The sequence below is a fragment of the Fragaria vesca genome, linkage group LG5 (genome assembly GCF_000184155.1).
Source record: "Fragaria vesca subsp. vesca linkage group LG5, FraVesHawaii_1.0, whole genome shotgun sequence".
Classification (NCBI taxonomy): Eukaryota; Viridiplantae; Streptophyta; class Magnoliopsida; order Rosales; family Rosaceae; genus Fragaria; species Fragaria vesca.
In genome coordinates this window covers 1,389,486-1,408,528 of record NC_020495.1, presented here as the reverse complement: position 1 = coordinate 1,408,528, position 19,043 = coordinate 1,389,486, and the positions used below count along the sequence as shown (strand labels likewise).

The following is a 19,043-nucleotide window of genomic DNA, read 5'->3' as shown; positions in this document are numbered from 1 at the left end:
TGTAAATTGTTGCCAACGTCTCAAACACTACATGATCAAAAAATTTAGTAGGTATGAGTGTCTGACCGGCCAGTACAAATTTTCTGAAGTCGATTTTGATCAACCAGCAGCATTTTTCTTGGTTAGATAGATATAGGATAAGTTTAATAATTCGTATTTGTTTAAGTTCCCACTACCGACACGATAGAATAATTCTTTCAAATGCTTCATTCTCATTCTTAAAGAAACTAAGCAAGCAATAAGAACATTGTGCTCAAATTACCCAGAAATAGCTTGACATGGACAGAAGGGTTCATTTTTGATAGTGACTATCTTCTTGTTTATTTCACCATAACTTCGCCGTAATTTCCATCTCTTCCGTCATCGATGATCGGAATCGCGATCAGATGAGTCACATTATGTAGCTTGAAGCCAAATCACAAAATATTTTGATGTAGATATTGTTGTTCATCGGCTCGAGTCTAATAAATAAACCATTGATCATCATAATTTTTTGCTTCAATGGATTTGCTTGAAATAGACGTTTTCTATTTGTTCTTTTTCTTGGCAAAACTGAACATTGTACTTCTTATCTTATTGTGCTATGATACTCAGCTGCCGAATGGATAAAACAGTCATATACAGATATACTATTCAATTCTTCTTGGTACCTAATCAGCAGTTCAGCACCTTCATCTTCTAACCTAATTTGTTTCATAACTTAACTGACGATGGAGACTCGCATGTACATTTTGCCTTGATTGGACAAGGCGTGTTAATGTGTGTTAATATAATTAGGAAATGAAACCATCTATGATCACGATCAAGCATAGGTAAAGGTTTGATCGATGCACGGAATATATGTGAGTTCTGTACTTTTGTTTCAGGAAATGAATATTCATGTTACTCCACTGATTTCATTGAGTCACAATCAAGATATTTCAAAATTCTTAAACGGCCTAAAAGGAAGTAAATCTCTTATAAATTTCGACCAATTTTTTAAACGGTTACGTATCTATTCCACAATGTAACGCTCAATTCGGTCGAAACTCCAATATTCAACATCAAACGTTAACCGTTTTGCTCATCATCACATCAAAATCATGTTTCTATTCATCAATTGTCTGTTACTATTAAAAAGCAGCACAAATCGAATACGAGAATTCTCCTCTTCACTTCCGCTTCATAAAACACATCTCACATAAAATCTACTCACAATAACATCAAAACAAATCGAGAAGATATCACATTAAATTAACAAAATCCAACAATATCTCACCGTGAATATATTTTTGTCATTTCCGGGAAGCAAATTCTGGTTCACCCAAAAGAAAAACCTATCATCACACCGGTGTTTACCGAAAGGAGTCAAAAACTATCGACTCGTAAGACCGACACGTGTCCCAGCCGGTAACTTTCGCCGGCATCAACCGCTTCTTTCTCTCCCGGGCAATTTATAAGCCACAAAAAAAAACACAGACCTTCTCCTCCAAGAAACACAAACTAAAAAAGAAAGAAAGAAAGAAAATTTCAATCTCTCTGTCTCTTTCTTTCTCTCTTTCATTCCCAGACCTCCAATTCTTCATCATCCAACTCCTTTGGTCCTTCCCCAGGTTTCCCTTTTCTTTTTTCTTTTTCTGGTTTCTTTGATAATCTGTGGTTGTGGCAGAAATAAGAGTAGCAGTTTAAGTTTGTATATACTTTTTAGTTTCTGGGTTTGATTTGTGGGAAGAATCTGGTTGTTGGGTAGCTTAAAGATTCAGTCTTTTCTTTGTGGGTGTGTATATTGTATATTGGGTTTGTTACTTTAGCTTTCTGGGGTTGGATTTTGATTAGCTTTGGGTGATTTGGGTTGATGGGTGTGATGGGTTATGCTTAGTTTCTGTGTCAAGGGATTGGTTTTTGTTTGCTCTTTGACAATATAGCTGGATTTGGTTAAAGAATAGAGCTTGGTTTTCTGAAGATTTGAGGATTTGACCAGATTGATATAGGTTAAATAGGCTGGAGGATAGTGCTGAATCTTGAGGAGTGGTGTTAGATTGTAAAGACTCTAGCTTTGGTTGGTTTTCTGAAGATTTGAGGATTTGACCAGATTGATATAGGTTAAATAGGCTGGAGGATAGTGCTGAATCTTGAGGAGTGGTGTTAGATTGTAAAGACTCTAGCTTTGGTTGAGTTTTTGAGTTGGGGTCAAGAAAATGGTGGAATCATTGGCTTCAACCTCATTTATTGGGCATAGGCCACTCTATGCTGGAGCGGTTGTTAAGGAGGGATATAGCAAGAGGAGGTCTGTTAGTATAGTTGGGTTTCGTAAAGAAAAGTGTCTTGGTGGAAGGATTGCTATGTCTCCTCCTTTGCTGAGGCTGGGAGGTGATCGCTCGAAGACTTCAGCAATCCATGCCCTTGCAATGGAGCTGGCGCATGAGACGTATTCGTTCAAGGATGATAGGATTCCGCAGAAATGGAATCATCCTGCAGAGAAAGGGGCAGATCAAACTGGTGTGGATCGAAGGCCTGGTGTGTGGCCACCGGAGAATAAAGCAGATATGCCTTCACTGCACAACCCCTTGCTTCGGCAAGAACGGATGGGGAGTGGTTGGCTTGTTGCAATATTTGAGTGGGAAGGTGTTTTGATTGAAGACAACCCTGACCTTGAGAAGCAAGCTTGGCTAGCTCTTTCTGAAGAAGAGGGTAAATCTTCTCCACCGGCTTTTGTTCTTAAAAGGATAGAAGGCATGAAGAATGAGCAGGCGATTTCTGAGGTTCTCTGCTGGTCAAGAGACCCAGCGCAGATGAGAAGAATGGCTTCTCGGAAGGAAGACATTTACCAAGCTTTGCAAGGTGGCATGTACAGATTACGAGCTGGATCAAGGGAGTTTGTGAATGTTTTGATGCATTACAACATTCCAATGGCATTGGTCTCTACACGTCCTAGGAAAACTCTTGAGGCTGCAGTTGGGAATATCGGTATTCAAGAATACTTCAATGTGATGATAGCTGCAGAAGATGTTCAAAGGGGGAAACCTGATCCTGAAATGTTTGTGTATGCGGCACAGCTTCTAAAATTCATACCTGAGCGGTGCATTGTGTTTGGAAACTCGAATCAAACAGTGGAGGCTGCCCATGATGCGCGGATGAAGTGTGTGGCTGTTGCTAGCAAGCATCCTGTATATGAGCTTGCAGCTGCAGACTTGGTGGTTAGGCGCTTGGATGAGTTGTCTGTGGTTGATTTGAAGAACCTTGCTGCGGTAGAATCAGCTGAATTTGGTGCAGAGCCGGAATTGGAACTGGAGGAGGAAGAAGATCCATCTCCGTCTACCAGAACAACATTTGATGATGATTTCTGGTAACTCCTGTTGAAGTGTACAGATCTTTATTCTTCGTTATTGATGATATAGTTCTATCAACAATGCTGTGTATAAGCAAAAAAGGCAAAAGAAAAAAGAACAAAGCTAAAACATTTCAGGTTGTCTGCATTAGACTACCTTGATGCTAGCATCTCTGTATTTTCTGTACAATATATATCAGTTTAGGACTTCAAATATCTACTTTGTCTTCTGCTTATGCTTGATTATATCACTGGTATTGTGATTGAATTTTGCTATCTTTCAAAGGATCCCTTCTGTGATTGATTTGGTTTAGTTGAATGTTGAAGCAACTCTATGTGATACTGGTTTCTAGTTACATTCAGATGCCAAGGTATTAGAGGAAGATAATTACAGGGTATATGGGCACATATCTCTTTTTTTGTTTGGCGAATATATGGACACATATATCTTTAAATGGTACCTTCATTTTTACAAATGTCTGATAATCTTGGTACCTGAGTAAACTAAGAGATGTGAAGTCTTGTTCGTTCATAGTCAGTTCTCTTTGCAATATCTGTTGGTTTTGAATCATTCAGTTATGACCATGACATTGTTTACCGCCGCTGCTTACTATTGGTGGTGCTTTTTATGTCATCTCAAAACCACAGATTACCAGAGTTCATCTGAGATTATCAGGTTCCCCTATCTGTACACTAGTCTGTATGATCTTTCCCTATGTTTACTGCTAAACGGCAAACCAACGATGCTTGAGCTGCAATAATCAACTCAGTTCTCTGGTTTGTTTGTTTGTTTGTTTGTTTGTTTGTTTTTTTTTTTTTTCTAGTTAGTCTATGAAGATTAATGAACAGCTATTAGAATGTATCTACAAAATTGTTCAGCCTAGCCCTGGAGTTCAGACACATGACGGAATCGATGGCCATTGCCCATTGCTTCACTCATGAAGAGGCTAAACTTCTCAAGACTGGACTGGTGGTTGTTGGTGGCTCGTATTGTTAGGCCTTTCTTTAGTTAAAGACATGTACACTGACCCTAAACAAGTCTCCCCATTTAGGGACAAAGTATTGGAGATGTGTGCAGTATAGGGGCCTGGCCTTGATGTGGAATTCATAGGAGCCTCAGGTACAGTATTTATGTATCAGCTCCGTGGAAATCTGAACTTACCCAACACTAGGCATTTGAACCACACCTCTTTTGTAGAAATGATCAAAATTTAGTAAAGTTTCTCGTCTCTGGACTCTGGAAGATATATACTCTGGACTAGAGTTACTTATATCTTATGGTGGGGGGTGAACAAAAATTCCTGTATTAATAGAGAATTTTCTGGTTCTGCATCCAACTGTGTCTTGTTCCTCTTAAAGCTCATAACTTTCATTTCCTTACTACAGTATGAGATTTGAGATAGTTGATGCAGAAAGGATATAAGTTCATAAACTTATCTAATTAACTATGAACACATGATTCAGTGATATGTCTCTCTGTAATAAAACTTTGGATTGTTACTGCATTGCTATCAAGAGACTGCTGTACTACACACAATACTAGTATTATACCTGATCAAGTTGAATCATTGATTCTGATCTTCTCCTTACTACACATTTATGTTTCTCCTACATAGATAAATATTTATCCAACATCGTAATTCATCATCATTTAGGTCAGTCCAAAACCACCATATCGCGCATGTCGAAAATGTAACATTTGCTTGCTAGAAACAGACCCCCTTCTTCAGTCGGTCGGCCGCTCCGCCGCCGCCGTCTTCTCCCACAGTAGTCACGAAAATCGACAAGTGAGTAAAGTTACCAAATAACACGTAAGCCGTGACACTACAGAAAAGTTGTTTAATCAATGACACTGTTTATGAAAGGTCATAAACTCATAGAAATAGTTCAGTGCTGAGGGACATGCATCCCGATGATGCCACATGAGGAAAAGAACAGAGTATACAGAATTGAAAATCAAATATAAACACAGTACTAGGTTTTCGTATTTGTATATCTTTGAAGTATTGGAGTCATTATATAATCCAAGATGATCAATGGGTTTATATTATACAAAAGCATAGAAATATAGATGAAACTAAACTAAACTACCCCAATGAAAAGGAACTATTTGGCTTGTTTCAATTTGAGTTTTGACCCGTAATGTTCTGAAGCAGCCAATCTTTTGGAGGATTAGATTAGGGCGTATTACATAAACAAAGAATCCCAAAAAATGTGAGAAACTTAAACATTATTAAAATTACATAAAAGACGGGCAATTTTTTAGCGAGGAAAAATGTCTAGTTTGATATTGAGTTTTAGAGATTAAAATTACTTATAATCATAATTTTAGATAGATTTTCTGTTTGGTAAAATCTTAAAACGTGTTTATCTAAAACTTTTTAGTTTAAATAATCACGATTTTAGAAAAACAGGTTATAGGTTGCTTATTTAAAACTGAGCTAATCTCATGTATTTGTAGACTAATAATCACGGTTGCTTTTTAAAAATTTAAGTTTTTAAACCACAATACCAAAATAAACTATTTATAAGCTAATCTCATGTATTTGCAGACTAATCCAGCTACATCTTAAGCTACTCTAAGCAAGAACACAACTTTATTCGATTTTGGTATAACTATGCACAAATGTACTATAAAACATCTTTTTCTGATTTAAAGACATAACGTAAGGCATGAGTCATTCTGCTAAAAAGAGATGTTATGTCCTAATTTGGAGTCCACTCGTTCAAAAGAACAAGCATTAGGGAATAGTTTAGTGCAAAAGCCAACGTGATTTGATGATTGAGATTCCAGACCACAAACAAGATCATAGCAAAGAAGAATATTTGATGGCCCCGTGCCGTCATCAACTACCTCACAAGTCATAATCAAGAACCTTTTTTCTTCTTTGTAATCGACTGCAAACCTACTCAGGTCCATTGGATCATTCGAATCCAGAAAAAGAGTGGAAAATTAAACTGATAAAGAAGACACCCAAAAGAGAAGTTCACGCACGCACCACTGCTCTTATACAATAACAACAAAACTTGAAAACAAAATTTTTATCAATCATAAGAACCAATATCGTTAACCAAGTAGAAATGGTATCAGAGTCATGACTTAAGATCATTTTAAGACTGAATAAGCATATCAATTGACATAACGAACATTGTTAGAAACATATAACTTTAATAGTTTAATGTATACAATGCTCAATATGATTGTACTCGTAGAGTATACACATTTGATGGAGGTAACATTTGGTAACTTCATATGCATGAGAAGGATTTGACTTTTATTGGGTTTGAATCTTATATAAAGATAATTCGTTAGAAATCGAAGCTTTTTGGGCATCCAATATTTACCTCAAAGGTCATGACATGACTAGATTTGATACTGTTGTTAAAAGAAATCAACTCAAATAAACACGTGAATTGTTGTATGTGTCGAGAACCGTCTTTAAAATTCTCTTAAAATATAGATAGGTACCATTAACCGTCATTTTTTTTGCTTATCTAAATACAATAATTAAAAGAAGTAAACTAAAAAAAACTACACAAGTTGTTGTATGTGTAGAGAACTGTCTTCAAAATTTTCTCAGAGGATAGATAGGCAACCATTGACTGCGATTCTGTTGGGTTTAAGTTGAAATGACTAAATGCGAGAGATAAAGAGATCATCTATAGAGTAAACAGAGGTAAACAAGAGAAAGAAAAAAAAAACAGAAAAGCCGAAATCAAAGAAGAAAAGAATAAAGGAGGACCTCTGAGTAATCTATGGCGTGCTGACGTGGCGGCATGAAGGACAACTGGACCACAGGAACACTATGCCGCACTATTTAATCCCCTAATCGCAAAACTGAACACTTCAGTTCTCTCTCTTCGCTTTGGTTCTGTTCTGTTCTAACTCCGAAGTCTCTACCTTGTAAACCAAACCAAAAACCTAGTAAGCGACCTTGTACCATCTCCTAGGTTTCAGTTTCGTCGCCGTACCAGGTAATCCAATCCAATCCCAGCCTCCCCTGATTTTATTTCATCCAGTTGTTTCATATATTAGATTCACTTTCATACTGTAAAAACCAAAGCTTTGATCTTTGGAGTATTGAATTTACAGTATGCTAGTAATGATGCACACTATTTTGGGCTCTGAATGGTTTTTCCCAATTCGCATTTCATCCAAAGTTGTTTAATTTTTTTGCTATAATATGATAATTTACTGTCACCTTTAATGTTGGTATGCCATTGTTTTCATGGTTTATGTGAAACTTGTTTAAAGTTCTGATCTTTAGTTCTGGGTGAAATGTAGTGGTTGGAATTGGGGATGGTCATTTTGAAAAGTATTTAACTTGGGCCATAGAAGGTTTTACAGATAGAATAAAGATGGTTAATTTGAATTTCATATATCTGCAGTTTAGTTGATGAGAGGTACTGTTGTGGTTTTTCAGGGGCGGCCATGGCACTCATTTCACAGACAGGCTCGTCCTACTGCATACGTACCGAGGTGTTTAGTAGGGCAGGCAATGTAGAGGCGTCCAAACTGAAGGACAATTGCGTTGGATTCTCTTCATTTTCGTGTAATTCTGCTAGGAAGACACAGATTTTGCATATGGACAATGCAGGTGTAGGACTGAAACGATGCGGTAGTGTGGTAGTTGCGGCCAGTCCTCCAACAGAAGATGCTGTTATTGCCACGGAACCGCTGACGAAAGAGGATCTTGTAGCGTATCTTGCATCTGGTTGCAAGCCAAAGGAAGCATGGAGGTATGTGTTATCTTACTTTATAAGTATTAAAGTGGGTTATATTACTACAGTGTTATGTCTACTTGGTTTGAAACTTGAGTATCTTGCCCCTCTATGTAGATTGAGTTTGTTGGATAAAATCATAATATAATTCTAAATTCTCCATCCTCAGAATTGGCACTGAACATGAGAAGTTTGGTTTTGAGCTCAAAACTTTACGTCCCATGAAATATGAACAAATATCTGAGCTGCTTAATGGGATCGCTGAGAGATTTGACTGGGAAAAAGTTATGGAAGGCGATTACATTATTGGACTCAAACAGGTAATTTCTTCTTTTTTACTTTAGAGACATTATGTTTATTACATGTCTAACTTCCTTGAGTTCTCTGTCATTTTGATGCTAAGATTTTTAAATTGTGTATGAAAAAGCGATCCTTTTAACATCTACATCCTCATATGGCCTATTCAAATATCACACCCCTTGTCATTTCCTGGTTTTTTTTTAATCTTGAAATTATGTCCAGGGTAAGCAAAGTATATCACTTGAGCCTGGTGGCCAATTTGAGCTTAGTGGTGCACCTCTTGAAACTCTGCATCAAACTTGTGCTGAAGTCAATTCACACCTCTATCAGGTCAGTGAAAGTATGGTTCACATGCTAGCCGTTCCATGCACAAAGTGCTTTCAAATAAAGTCTTGTTGGCTTATGGAGGTTATTACTGCGAGTTACTCTGTTCATATGCTGAATTTTTTTTTGTTATTAGGTTAAAGCAGTTACAGAGGAAATGGGAATTGGATTTCTTGGAATTGGTTTTCAGCCTAAATGGGGACTGAAGGACATACCTATGATGCCCAAGGTATTACTTAATCCTTTTTCAACCATATTGATATTCAGAATGCATAGTTTGCTGAACTAAGCAATTGTGTTGGCACCCTCCAAAACGTGCTTCTTTAGATTGTATTAGTTCTTTGTGTTATCAAGAAGGCATATCAAGACACCTTTCTTTTCTTACGGGTTTTTGGAAATGTAGTTCGTTTGATGTGAACGCCTAACATTGTACTTTATAAGGTCTTTTATTAAATTTAGATTGAAGTAAAAGAAACCAAAGCATGTAACCTTCTGTTTTAACTCTTTTTAATTTGATGCTACTATTAAATGCCCATCTTCATGTTGATGCTGCAGTTTCTTTTGATGCCCAATTTGGTCATATTAGCTTTTATTTATTTTGCTTTACATAATACGTGATGTTTGGTATGCTGTCATTCTGATCAAGTGTTTTTGGCTCAGGGAAGGTATCAGATTATGAAAAATTACATGCCCAAAGTTGGCACGCTCGGACTTGATATGATGTTCAGGACTTGCACCGTACAGGTAGGATAATTGCTACTAATCCAAACAGCTACTTATTAGAATTCTTCTTAAGGTTGCCTATTATTAGTAATGTGATATTCCATTGGTTGACTGAGGAGTCAGATCCTTGAAGCTCATGCTGACCTTCCTTCTTCACTTCTAGGTTAATCTGGACTTCAGTTCTGAAGCAGACATGATAAGGAAATTTCGTGCTGGTCTTGCTTTGCAGCCTGTGAGGAACAGTGACCCCTTGTTTTTTCTGTAAATATATCTTATTCAGTATCTAACCTTTCAATAATTGAAACAGATTGCAACAGCTCTATTTGCAAATTCACCTTTCACCGAAGGAAAGCCAAATGGTTTTCTAAGCATGAGAAGGTTTCTGTAGTTCTTTGTTTTGTATTTTACTATTTTTCTTACCTGTATTTAATTCTTCGTCAATACATGCCATCTGTGTTGACTCTTCATCCTGTACAACAGTCAAATTTGGACCGATACTGACAACAATCGCACTGGCATGCTTCCTTTTGTTTTTGATGACTCCTTTGGGTAAGATCTCAGTCTGCACTTATGAAAGACATTCTTTGGTTTTTCTAGTGAGTGGAAGTTTTTATTTCAGAATCCAAGTATTTAGTTGGACTTATATGTCCTCCGTTTGTTGATTTTTGTTATTCAGGTTTGAGCAGTATGTTGATTATGCTCTTGATGTTCCCATGTACTTTGTCTATCGGAATAAAAAGTATATCGACTGTACTGGCATGACCTTCCGGGTTTCTATCTATCCTTCACAGCCTTGTCTGTACTTGCATTAATGGTTAGACTGATGCTACAGACAGATGTATTAAATAGTATGGTTGATTCATGCAGGATTTTTTAAAAGGGAAGCTTCGTTGCATTCCTGGTGACTTGCCAACCCTGAACGATTGGGAGAATCATTTGACAACTATATTTCCTGAGGTTTACCACAATCAACAGTCAAATTATAATACATGGTTTATTATTATTATTCTTGTGTTTCCATTTCATTTTATATTTTATGCTATTGCTTAATTATGCTATGTTTGTTTTTCCATTTAGGTCAGGCTGAAGAGATACTTGGAGATGAGGGGAGCTGATGGAGGACCTTGGAGGAGATTATGTGCTTTGCCAGCATTTTGGGTAATAAGCATTTTGACTCCTTTTGCACTGCGTTTCTGTTTGCTCTTATCTATATGTATGCCACAAGCTTACATGTGGAGTATGTTTCGCCTTTTTAATAACTTCATCTTCCAATAAAGTTAGAACATATGTTTATCTGTTCTTTAAGCCTTTTGCATGTCATATCTTTGATGTGAAAAGCCAAAATCACATCTGATTGCTTGCTATTCAGCCTCTACAGGTTATGCCATTGTCTACTAGAATTTAGCAACATCAGCTGATTATGATTTTCATTCAAATGTCAGGTAGGTATATTGTACGATGAGGTTTCCCTTCAAAATGTATTGGACATTACTGCTGACTGGACCCCCGAAGAAAGGCAGATGTTAAGAAATAAGGTGATTCTAAATCCTGCCCGCCAATACCATTTGTTTTATTCAATGAAAAAGAAATTATAAGTTCTTTGTTTTATGTCTTTGCATGCATGATCTGAAATTTGTAACCTCTGATCACTATAGTAGAAAGCACTTCTGCTAGAGGAAATGAGACCAGCAAGTAATTAATGACATTCAAAATAAGAAAAAATTGTTTGATGCTACACCTTTATTTGTGGAAACTCGGAGAACATTTTTTGGGGTACTGAGATCACAAGATTGGCAAATAGGCAATGCAACAACCTGGCCATTCTTGTCTAAGCCCAGCTACAGTGGATAAATTCGTTTTCTTTTGTAGAGTTTCTAGTTGTTTGGGCATTATTTCCTTTTATTTTCTATATTTATCTATTCTTGTACACAATCAAAGCTAATTTGTAGGTTCATGAATTTATTTACGTTCCTTCAAATCATTATTCTTTCATGACTTTTTAACTAGAGGATTATTTTCCTACTTATGAAAATCTAATTGTAAAATTATTTTTATAGGTTCCAATAACTGGTCTAAAGACACCATTTAGGGATGGATTGCTCAAGCATGTTGCTCAAGATGTTGTAAAGTTGGCAAAGGTAAAATAAGGGATCCATATATTCCTGTTAGTTTGTATCTGTGCATGTGTAGCTCATGACATCCATATATTCTCCCGCAGGATGGACTTGAGAGAAGAGGCTATAAGGAATCCGGCTTCTTGAATGAGGTGGCAGAGGTGGTTAGAACTGGTAAGTCCTTAGGAGTCACTCTTTTCTTTTGCACATTTTATTTTTACTAGGCGTCTCTTTGGATTTTTTGGATTTATATGGTGTTTATATGGAAATGTGAATTGTTTTGGAAGGTGTAACACCAGCTGAGAGGTTACTGGAGTTGTACAATGGGAAGTGGGAGCAACAGATAGACCCTGTTTTTGAAGAGCTACTATACTGAGGTGAGAAACTTCAGTGGGGTCATTTTGTGTGTAACACCTTTCAGATTTTCAGGTGTAATCCTAGCTGTCTCTATTTTTAGCTGCTTTCAGTTTGCGATTTAGAGGTATACCTTCCTGCAAGAATAATTTATGTTATGTAAATCTTAGGCATGAGGCATCTCATCTAATTACACTGGATATGACCAAATCATTGTTCCAGGTTAATGTCATGGAAGGTTTATAATAATTGAAACAACTTTGAGTTGGGAGTCCTTTGTACAAATGGTATGTTGTTGTGGGAAATAATAAGCTGCCGAGTTGAACAGAAGTTCACCTTGCTGCAGCACACATATTTATGCTGATTTCCTCTTCTAGTTGATTCTTCCATATTTATTTATTTATTTTTTTTTGTTTTTTGTTTTTTGAGAAGAGATTCTTCCATATCTTTGTTTTGGGTTGGCGATTTTGACCCTGAGAGTGACTGATGTGGTAGACAGTAGAGAGGGTTTTAGTATTGTAAATAGGCAGGGAGCACAGAAGATTATGATGTGGGTTTTTATCGAAGTTTTCAGGCTTTTATCCTCTCTTTTTTGTGATTTCGCATTATGATTGGCTTCTAATTTCGTATATGGTTATTCATATCACTCAAGTATATATATTCATCAAGCTCTCCATACCCAGCTCATGTGGCTACCCATCTATGCCATGTTCTTCTGTTCCTTGAAGTCATGTTACCACATTTTGCTCTGTCCCTTCATGTTTGATGCTTCTGCAGATCTTTACCTATGATATGTTAACATAGATGGTCAATTCTTGAGGTTAATTCAACTGGACACAGAAAGAACTATAGGTAGAGAGGTTTAAAGGAAGAGAAAAGGGTTGGGGGATATTTCAAGTGCAGCTGTCCACCTGGTGTGATGGGAGTTTTGTTTTCTGTGGAGGGAACATACCAACACTATGTGATGGTATTCAAGATGTGGATGGTTCATCCAACTCTCTTTAGTTTTCACTCATTTGATCCAGTTATATATTATCTTGATGACTTAAAAAATTAGGCTCCAACTGGAATGATATCTCTTACTGATTATTGAGTTAGACTGCTCAATTAGGAAATTAATTATGTCATTTATTGGTAGGTATAGATCAATAAACAAAACCACCCTCTGGCAAGTGAGACATATTTTCACTATGTATGCATCATGGTTGGTGTGTACCTTATTTTTCTAATCGTGATCTCAAATCTAGAGAAATCATTAAGAATAACCTATGGCATAAATATCCCAACTGGATGTGTGAAAAGATTAGTTAGTGAGAGAATTGGATCCCGTGTGTTCATTATTGGATTCTTATATACTCTTAAGGAGTTGGCATTTTCTTAAGAAATTATATGTCGGTTTAGTGTATGAATGATCAACTGTTAACATTGGATTCCAAGCAGCCAAGGCAACCAGTGCTAGTGGGAGTGTTGGAGAAAGATCACTGGCAAAAAATATTAGAGAGACTGGAAGATTATCCATGGCTCCAATAATTGTAGTTTTCTACTCTCTCTATTACATTACACACATGGTGTAGATATGAAAATAACATGAAGATTGATTATTGATAGGGTGTGGATTCTTTCCATAATAATGGGATTTTAACTCACTTACAGTTATACTGACATGCATGATTGACACTCAAAAGTCATAGTATGCAATCTTCTCCTTGTGAGATGTAAAGGTCATAATATGCAATCTCCTTGTTAGGATCTAAGATACATTAAAGTATACAATCAATATTAGTGTAAAATAACATTGTGATAAGCTTCTCGGGTTGAAATGTTCAATGAGAATTTGCGTCCCATGCTCGATTTATTTTTTGTGGGAGTGTTTTGCCAATCATATTGTCGGCAAATGAGCATCGATCCATTTTACTTTTATCTTCTTGAGGCTGATTATCATTTTGATTATGAAACTAATGATAATGTTAAGTTTTTAAACCACAATACCAACACCCTAAGAGGAAGATGCGTGTATTGATTTATGTATTGTTGTTGTCATAACAGATGTAGCTTCGAATATATGACGTATCAGATTGAGGAATACACAAAATTAAGGACAGTGATCCCCCCTAATAACAACTCAAATTAGAGAAGAAAACAATTTCTCACCAAATTAAGGAAAAAGTGGGTGTTTTTGGAATCTTGTTTGTGACAGAAGTGAAATGGGATGGGGTTGTATAGTTGAGATCGATTGAATGTGGCCAGAGGAGCAAGCATGAATCTTGTTGTCGCGTTCCTTTTTCCAGCTCACAACTCTTGTTGGTAGCTTGACATGCTTCTCTGAACAAGCCCACATGAAATTATTAAATGGAAATTTTGTATAACCATTGGTAGCACACAAAATATCATACACTTTAAAGAAGAAAGCTTCATAACAAAGTCTAACACCTACAAAAAGGGCCATTCCTCATTCCCCATTTCACAGTTTTCATCCTTCCCTGCACTCTCTTCCTCTTTAGCTTCCTAAGTTTTTCGATAGTCGAAAATGAGAGAAATCTTGCACGTTCAAGCAGGGCAATGCGGTAACCAAATCGGAGGCAAGTTTTGGGAGGTAATGTGTGATGAGCATGGAATTGATCAAACTGGAAAGTACGTTGGGAATTCCCATCTTCAACTTGAGAGAGTCAATGTGTACTACAATGAGGCTAATGGAGGTCGATATGTGCCTAGAGCTGTGTTGCTGGACCTTGAGCCAGGTACCATGGATAGCTTGAGAACAGGTCCTTATGGGAACATTTTCAGGCCAGATAACTTTGTTTTTGGCCAAAATGGAGCTGGGAACAATTGGGCGAAAGGCCATTACACAGAAGGAGCTGAGCTGATCGATGCTGTTCTTGATGTGGTTCGTAAAGAGGCAGAGAATTGTGATTGTCTACAAGGTAACCTTGAAACTATATATCATATAAAGCTTTTCTGATTCATTTCCTCTCCTTTTACCTCATTACTGTTCCATGGCTTTGATATCTAGCTTGGTAAGGAAGAAACTCAAAAGGGGACCTTTGCATATTATTGTTGAATTCGAAATGGGACAAAATTGTGTTTGAGAAGTGTGTATCATTTAGAGATCATGGCTGTTACATTTCATACAATGAGATCCGATGATAACCCGTATCCGTGACAGAATTCACTAAAACTATGAAAGTGATGAGGAGTACTAATTATGTGAAAGATATCGATTTTCGATTAATGAAGTGTTCTTGTTACAGGCTTCCAGGTCTGCCATTCCCTTGGAGGTGGAACAGGGTCTGGAATGGGAACCCTTCTGATATCAAAGATCAGGGAAGAGTACCCTGATAGAATGATGATGACTTTCTCAGTCTTCCCTTCCCCTAAGGTCTCAGACACTGTGGTTGAACCCTACAATGCCACCCTCTCTGTTCATCAATTAGTCGAAAATGCCGATGAGTGCATGGTCCTTGACAATGAAGCCCTCTACGATATCTGCTTCCGAACTCTCAAGCTCACAAATCCAAGTTGTAAGTAGCATTTTCAGCTTCCTACTAAAACTTGCATCGGAAATAGATGATATAGAGTTTTGTAAATGTTTAATTATCAGAAAGTTAACTCGTCTGGTACTATCATGTTATGTTATGTTATCAAACTATCAATTTGGATCATAAGTTACAAACATGATCTGCGTGAATCTAGCTAGCTAGTAACATACATGTTAATGATCATATAGATGAGATGCATGAGTAGTCACAGGAGAGATTTAAACTTAGTGATGATGTATATAAGAGCTAGTTTCATTTCACTGAATTAATTTGTTTTAACAATTGGATTAGTTACTTTGTCATATATTATGAATAGGGTTTTTACTATGTAGCATACATTTTTACAGTTGGTGATCTGAACCATTTGATCTCCACAACCATGAGTGGAGTCACATGCTGCCTCCGGTTCCCGGGACAACTCAACTCCGACCTCCGAAAACTTGCCGTGAATCTCATCCCTTTCCCACGTCTCCACTTCTTCATGGTCGGCTTCGCACCCTTGACCTCCCGCGGCTCCCAACTCTACCGTTCCCTCACCATCCCTGAGCTCACACAACAAATGTGGGACGCCAAGAACATGATGTGTGCCGCAGACCCCCGCCATGGCCGATACCTCACCGCCTCGGCCGTGTTCCGTGGCAAGATGAGCACAAAAGAAGTTGATGAACAAATGATCAACATACAGAACAAGAACTCATCATACTTTGTGGAGTGGATTCCAAACAATGTCAAATCAAGTGTGTGTGACATTGCCCCAACCGGGTTGTCCATGTCCTCCACATTCATGGGGAACTCGACATCGATTCAAGAAATGTTTAGGAGGGTTTCAGAGCAATTCACTGTCATGTTTAGGAGGAAGGCTTTCTTGCATTGGTACACAGGAGAAGGTATGGATGAAATGGAGTTCACTGAGGCTGAGAGTAACATGAATGACTTGGTTTCGGAGTATCAACAATATCAGGATGCTGTGGCACAAGATGATGAGGAAGAGTATGGAGAGGAAGAGATGGAGAACTAGTTTTGGGGTGTTGTGAAGAAAACTCAATTATGTATGTAATGTTATTGGCTCTATGGAGCTTATTTTTTAGCTTGTATTTGTGCTTCATTATCAATAAGGGTTCCATTGTAAAATGTTCATGGGGATATGTTGTTGGTTCACTTGGTTGCATTCTATGTAATTTTTCATTGTGATTTACCTCTTATATGGATAGCTGGAAATTGAAAAGAGTGAGGAAAAAAAAAAAAAAAAAACTAATCAATGAAATAAAAACACAATGCGGTGAAGGTGGATCGAACACCTGACCTTCAGATCTTCAGTCTGACGCTCTCCCAACTGAGCTATCCCCGCAACTGTTAGATTCTGTAGTTTGATTTTATTTATTTTATGTAACGTTTATACTAAACTAGAACAAAGTTTGATCCTAATTTGAGCAATCCCATGACTTGAGCTTACAAACTTACTGGGGCAGCATACCAAATCTTAAGTTTGGCTTCTGTTCTTTCCGAATCTTGTTCAAATTGATTAGCTAGGTTCAAATTATCTCAATACCTATGATGTCAAATAGCGGACAATATATGTACAATCTTATTGTAATTGTAAAATTATGTGGTAAATTTGTGAACATTTTGCTATTCTTATTTTTCTTTAAAGGTTTACCAGCCACTAAAGCAAGCAAGAAATTTATGATCTGATATACAAGTCCCATGAATCTAAGCTTACTTGTGCAATTGTACCTAAAAAGGCAAATTAGCTAAACTCAAGTATTTTGTTTCTTGTATTTTTGACAATACACCCAAAATGTCAACACATGGGTCCATAGCTCAGTGGTAGAGCATTTGACTGCAGATCAAGAGGTCACCGGTTCGAACCCGGTTGGGCCCTTTATTGAAACTTTTCAGGAAAGTAAAAATGGGAAATAGATTTATTTTTCTTTCCAAATAGATATAAAATATGTTTTGGTATTTCCATGTGAATGTTTCCTACTCTGGATATTGGAAATTAAATGATGGAATCAAGTATATTAATTCCTATTGTAATGTTTGGTAAGTTAATGAAATACAAAATTATATTTTTCAACACCTCTTTATAATTTCCAAATATTTATGTAATTGTGGCTTTGACAGTGGGAATTGTATTGGAATACCACCCATTGACAAAGTAATTGAATTCAATTTCCAGTCAGATCTCTTTTTTTGTTTCCTTTCATGTCTCTATGTACAACCAATCAATCACTTGGAATGGAAAACCAAATTAATTTCTTTCCCAATCGGGGTTATCGATCCTAGACTGACTTCATCAACATGCATAAATATATAAACCTAGATCGAATTGATCCAATGGCCGTCACGTTCAAATAGTGTTTGAAATCTATAATATATCCATAACCCTAGAACTCTAGAAGGCTAGAAACATAATCATCGATCTGTACGTTCAAGCCGAAGAGGATGATGATCATGATATCAACAATACGTTCATGCCTGACTTCTTGTTTTGGCTACAAACAAGAAGATGAAGACGACGTTGATAATGAGATGTGGACTAACCAAATCCCAAAAGACATCCTGCGATTCATTCTGCACCGCCTACCTCGCCCAGAGTATCTCCAGCTACGTGAGGTATGCCCTACCTGGCGAACCCTAATCGATACCACCTCTCCTGCCTCTCATCAACTTCTTCCATGGCTTTTACTCGATTCCGACCATCTCTTCTTCCTCAAAGACGGTTGCTTTGTCACTGACCACCGCAAAATCTCGACGCTCGTGCAAAGTGGCCGGCCAAGATGCGTTGGATCAGTTCAAGGGTGGTTGATCATGCACGAGTATCTTGATAAGAATCGTTACTTCTTCTTGAATCCCATTACAGGTGGTGTTACAATGCTTCCTTCATCACCATGCATGCAGAAGGAGAAAGTTGTAGCCTCGTCGATACCGACTAGGCCGGAGCACTGTTATGTGGCTAGTCTTAATTTACTTTACGGGCGCTTGGCTTTTTGTAGGCTGGAGGATAAGTCATGGACACCCATTGAAGCTTTCGAATCTGAATCCGAGAATGCTCTTGAGTTTCGAGATGTGGAAATAGCTGCAGGAAAATTATACGCTGCAACTTCGAGTGCATTGGAGTTTTTGATGGTGTTTGATATAAAATTGAGTGGGGGAGTTCCTAGCTATACAGCTGAAAGATTAGTTGTGTGTTACACTGATGATGTTGGTGGGAGAACACTTACCAATCGACTCTATTTTCCGACTTGGTTCTTGGTATAGGATTCTGAGTCACACGAGTTGTTTCTTCTTTTGCGTATGGCCAATGTAGCACAGGTGACTGAAGGATTTCAGGTGTTGAAGTTGGAGGAGTGTAATAGTAGTGGTGGTGCCCGGTGGGTTGAGATTGGTGATCTTGGTAGTAGGGTGTTTTTCGTGACCATGGTTAACAACAAATGCATCTCTTCCGAGAGAGGTGATGGTGGTTCTGATGATCAGACACTTGAAAGAAATTGCATCTATTTTGCCTTTGATTGGTATTCTGTTGAAACAAATGTTGTGGAGGACTTTGGGGTGTTTTCCCTGACAAAGAGGAGCGTGAAGCCCTTGAATTCTCCTATAGATCATACGAATCGAGGGTTGAATCAAATTGTGTGGTTTACACCAAATCCTTGGTAGCTCGTT

General features: G+C 37.6%; 4 protein-coding genes and 2 non-coding genes across 6 annotated transcripts; 5 read left to right on the top strand and 1 right to left on the bottom strand.

Moving 5' to 3' along the window:
• The first annotated feature begins 1,853 nt into the window (after nucleotides 1-1,853).
• On the top strand, nucleotides 1,854-3,590 carry LOC101304671 (sugar phosphatase YfbT-like). Its single transcript, XM_004298747.1, has 2 exons — nucleotides 1,854-1,970; nucleotides 2,082-3,590. The coding sequence occupies exon 2, from the start codon at nucleotides 2,178-2,180 to the stop codon at nucleotides 3,327-3,329; it is 1,152 nt and encodes a 383-aa protein (XP_004298795.1). The 5' UTR covers nucleotides 1,854-1,970; nucleotides 2,082-2,177; the 3' UTR covers nucleotides 3,330-3,590.
• A 2,884-nt stretch (nucleotides 3,591-6,474) lies between these two features.
• Nucleotides 6,475-12,208, top strand: LOC101304382 (glutamate--cysteine ligase, chloroplastic-like). The gene is made up of 17 exons (XM_004298746.1): nucleotides 6,475-7,282; nucleotides 7,732-8,047; nucleotides 8,199-8,349; nucleotides 8,552-8,659; nucleotides 8,790-8,882; nucleotides 9,314-9,397; nucleotides 9,540-9,608; nucleotides 9,684-9,754; nucleotides 9,857-9,925; nucleotides 10,053-10,146; nucleotides 10,244-10,333; nucleotides 10,454-10,534; nucleotides 10,819-10,911; nucleotides 11,434-11,514; nucleotides 11,595-11,664; nucleotides 11,778-11,867; nucleotides 12,067-12,208. The coding sequence occupies exons 2-16, from the start codon at nucleotides 7,740-7,742 to the stop codon at nucleotides 11,864-11,866; spliced, it is 1,551 nt and encodes a 516-aa protein (XP_004298794.1). The 5' UTR covers nucleotides 6,475-7,282; nucleotides 7,732-7,739; the 3' UTR covers nucleotide 11,867; nucleotides 12,067-12,208.
• A 2,007-nt stretch (nucleotides 12,209-14,215) lies between these two features.
• On the top strand, nucleotides 14,216-16,601 carry LOC101304093 (tubulin beta-1 chain-like). Its single transcript, XM_004298745.1, has 3 exons — nucleotides 14,216-14,765; nucleotides 15,093-15,362; nucleotides 15,728-16,601. Exons 1-3 carry the CDS (start codon nucleotides 14,372-14,374, stop codon nucleotides 16,396-16,398), a joined length of 1,335 nt encoding a protein of 444 aa, XP_004298793.1. The 5' UTR covers nucleotides 14,216-14,371; the 3' UTR covers nucleotides 16,399-16,601.
• A 54-nt stretch (nucleotides 16,602-16,655) lies between these two features.
• TRNAF-GAA lies at nucleotides 16,656-16,728 on the bottom strand. The gene has a single exon. It is a non-coding gene; the product is annotated as a tRNA-Phe (tRNA).
• Nucleotides 16,729-17,190: 462 nt separating this feature from the next.
• TRNAC-GCA lies at nucleotides 17,191-17,262 on the top strand. The gene has a single exon. It is a non-coding gene; the product is annotated as a tRNA-Cys (tRNA).
• Nucleotides 17,263-17,834: 572 nt separating this feature from the next.
• Nucleotides 17,835-19,037, top strand: LOC101308771. The gene is made up of 2 exons (XM_004300741.1): nucleotides 17,835-18,584; nucleotides 18,642-19,037. The coding sequence occupies exons 1-2, from the start codon at nucleotides 17,835-17,837 to the stop codon at nucleotides 19,035-19,037; spliced, it is 1,146 nt and encodes a 381-aa protein (XP_004300789.1).
• Nucleotides 19,038-19,043: the final 6 nt, after the last annotated feature.